General features: G+C 45.4%; 1 protein-coding gene across 1 annotated transcript in view; it reads left to right on the top strand.

Moving 5' to 3' along the window:
* Positions 1-254: 254 nt before the first annotated feature.
* EXOC7 (exocyst complex component 7) overlaps positions 255-2,779 on the top strand; it is a gene marked incomplete at its 5' end in the record, with an annotated part of 22,410 nt that continues 19,885 nt past the window's right edge. Inside the window, 3 exons of the mRNA XM_010024898.1 lie at positions 255-320; positions 1,531-1,715; positions 2,324-2,429. Of these exons, the coding sequence (XP_010023200.1) occupies positions 255-320; positions 1,531-1,715; positions 2,324-2,429 (357 nt within the window). The remainder of the gene's footprint in view (positions 321-1,530; positions 1,716-2,323; positions 2,430-2,779) is intronic.

Here is a 2,779-nt window from a genome sequence, read left to right as displayed (position 1 = left end):
GTGACTTTAGTGTGCTAAGGCTCCTGCTATCGAAGGGAAACAAGTAATCCATAAAAACCTTACTCATTATGTTGTGTGTCTCTCACCTTGGGTCAATTGCCCTGATCTCTCTTAAGAGGTGGGTGGCCTCAGCATCAGACCAAGCCTAGTTTGCTGCAGTGTTTGCCAGGACATGGAAAAACCTTCATGTAACATTGAGTGACTTAAACGCTTGGTGTTCACAACTGAAGAGTATTTTTTCATCCTACTGGCAGGAAGAATTAACTCTGTCCTTCATCAAAGATAGCCTTGAGAAGAGTGACCAGCTCACAAAGAACATGGTAAGTTGGCCCTTGAAATTCATCCCTAATTCTGGGCCCGGGTTTACTCTTTATTAGCAGAAACTGTATTGAAGGCTGTTACTGTGCCCATCTGGGAGTGCAAAGTAATGAACCACTTGCTTTGCATCTGTGTTTTGCACTTCATTGCCTGGGAAAAGGGCAGAACTAATCATAGAATCACAGAATAGTTTGGGTTGGAAAGGACCTTAAGATCATCCAGTTCCAATCCCCTGCCATGGGCAGGGACACCACACACTAGAGCAGGTTGCCCAAGACACCATCCAGCGTGGCCTTGAACACTGCCAGGGATGGGGCCTTTACCACTTGCCACTTGATGAATGTTTCAGTCCTAATTTGATGAGGGCTCAAATGAGCTGTTGACTTCATCTCTTTATGATCTGTCTCCTCTTGGGAAGAGGTATTAATAGACCTCAGACTAGTTTGTGCAATAGCATCATGTTGTTGCTTCATAAAGTCAGCTCTTGTTTGGGGTTTTATTTTGAGAGTGTTCTGTTTAAGAGGTAGAAAGTAATTATTGTGGTCTAATGGCTTGTTAGCCCCCTGCTACTACACTGCGTCCAGTTTTGGGCTCAGTGCTATAAGAAATTCATAAAGGTGTCACTAGAGAAGTGTAGGAAATACAATATAAGAGTGAATCTTGAAGGAATTGCATTTTGGCCTACGAGAGATGACAGTAAGGCACCTTTATGAGCTTACTATGGTTTAGAAGCAATATCACAATCCCTTTTAAGAAACAAATGTCTGTGATGGATAAGAAGGTTTTTGCTGTACTGGTCCTGTGCCTTCATGTTGTGCATCTCATGTGGGTCATAGTGGTACAGAGCCAAGTGGCTGCTGGTTTACGTTGTTGTCCTTTTTACCAAGTGCAGCTCCAGGCTGTTCCTGTGGCTCTTTGTGCTGTCAAATGAAATTTTGCTCCTCCTTAGGATCTCCTGAAAAGTTATCTTCACACTTTGCAAACATACAAGATTGGTACCTTTCTGTATGGCAGGCGATCTCTTTTGTGATTATGAATTGAAATTAGGACATAGAGGGATTAAAGAGCCAACCTAAGGAGAAATCAATAGCAGAGCCCAAAAAGAGACACTGGGACCTGGAGGTCCCTGTTTGCCTTGCTGTAACTACTACCCTACGATATGGATCCATGTGGAAGGATGTCCTCAGGTCTTTTGCTTTCTTGGTGTTGTAGGTTGCTATCCTCTCCTCCTTTGAAAGTCGTTTGATGAAGCTGGAGAACTCCATCATCCCAGTCTATAAACAGACAGAGAACCTGCAGCGCTTGCAGGAGAATGTGGAGAAGACCCTGTCCTGCTTGGATCATGTCATCAGTTACTACCATGTGGCTAAGGACACAGAGAAGATCATAAAGGAAGGGTGAGCTGAGCATGTAGATCTTGCTGGGGAGCTTCATCCTCTTGAACTTTCAGGATGGAGGTAGGGGAGCTGATTCCACACACTCATCAGAGGATTCCTTGTCCTACCATCAGACCACAGTGAAGCTGCTTGACTTGACCTTCAGCAATCCCCAGAGGGCAAAGTCTGCTTAGGCTCGGCACTGGTGTCTCTTCCAGATTTAGCAGACATGCTGCTATATGAAATTCATTAGCATTGGTGCCTTCTTTCTTTTCCTCAGCCATTTTCCCAAAGGTTCTTCCTGCATTGCTGATGTTGTCACTGCATCCAGTTCTGGAGCCTGCTTTCAGTCTTTGGGAAGGTGTTGTGATGGCCCTGGGGTGGGAGAAGGCAAAGCTGAGAGTTGTGTGCTGCTCAGTCATCAGTACCTCTGCACTTGCTGCATGGATTGGATATTCGCTGTGGCATTGAGTGGAGGCAAAAGGGAATCCCATGATGATCTCCTGCTTGAAGAAAAGGGGATTGAAATGTTCCTTGTTATTTTTATCTTGAGTTTGCTTTGGTGCTTTCTTAATAACTTCATTCTTTGCTTCTTGGGGCACTGCTTTTAGTTTTGGTTTTATTTTCAGCCCCACTGGGAGGCTGGAGGAATACTTGAATTGCATGGACAAAATCCAGAAGGCAGTGGAATATTTCCAGGACAACAATCCTGACAGCCCGGAGCTGAACCGTGTGGTAGGTCATGGGTTTGGAACCTTGTGTGGGTGAGATAGGGACAGATGTAGCCCTACTGCTCAGCCGCATGCTGTGAGAAGCTCTCAGCCTTGCCGCTGGTGAGGAAGGTGTTTGGGCACAGCTGAATAAATGCTTGGTTTGGGGTCTGATGAAGTCTACACTTGGCAGTATTTCTGCTTCTAGGGTTCTGCTCTCTATATGCATTGCACCAGTAGAACTTCTGAAAGCATATCATAGAATCCTAGAATGGTTTTGGTTTAGAAAGGACCTTAAGATCACCCAGTTCCAACCCCCTGCCATGGGCAAGGACACCTTCCACTAGAGCAGGTTGCTCCAAGCCCCTGTGTCCA

This window comes from Nestor notabilis, unplaced genomic scaffold, assembly GCF_000696875.1.
Source record: "Nestor notabilis isolate BGI_N333 unplaced genomic scaffold, ASM69687v1 scaffold11892, whole genome shotgun sequence".
Classification (NCBI taxonomy): Eukaryota; Metazoa; Chordata; class Aves; order Psittaciformes; family Psittacidae; genus Nestor; species Nestor notabilis.
Note: the sequence above shows the minus strand (reverse complement) of the source record. Positions and strands in the feature narration are given on the sequence as shown.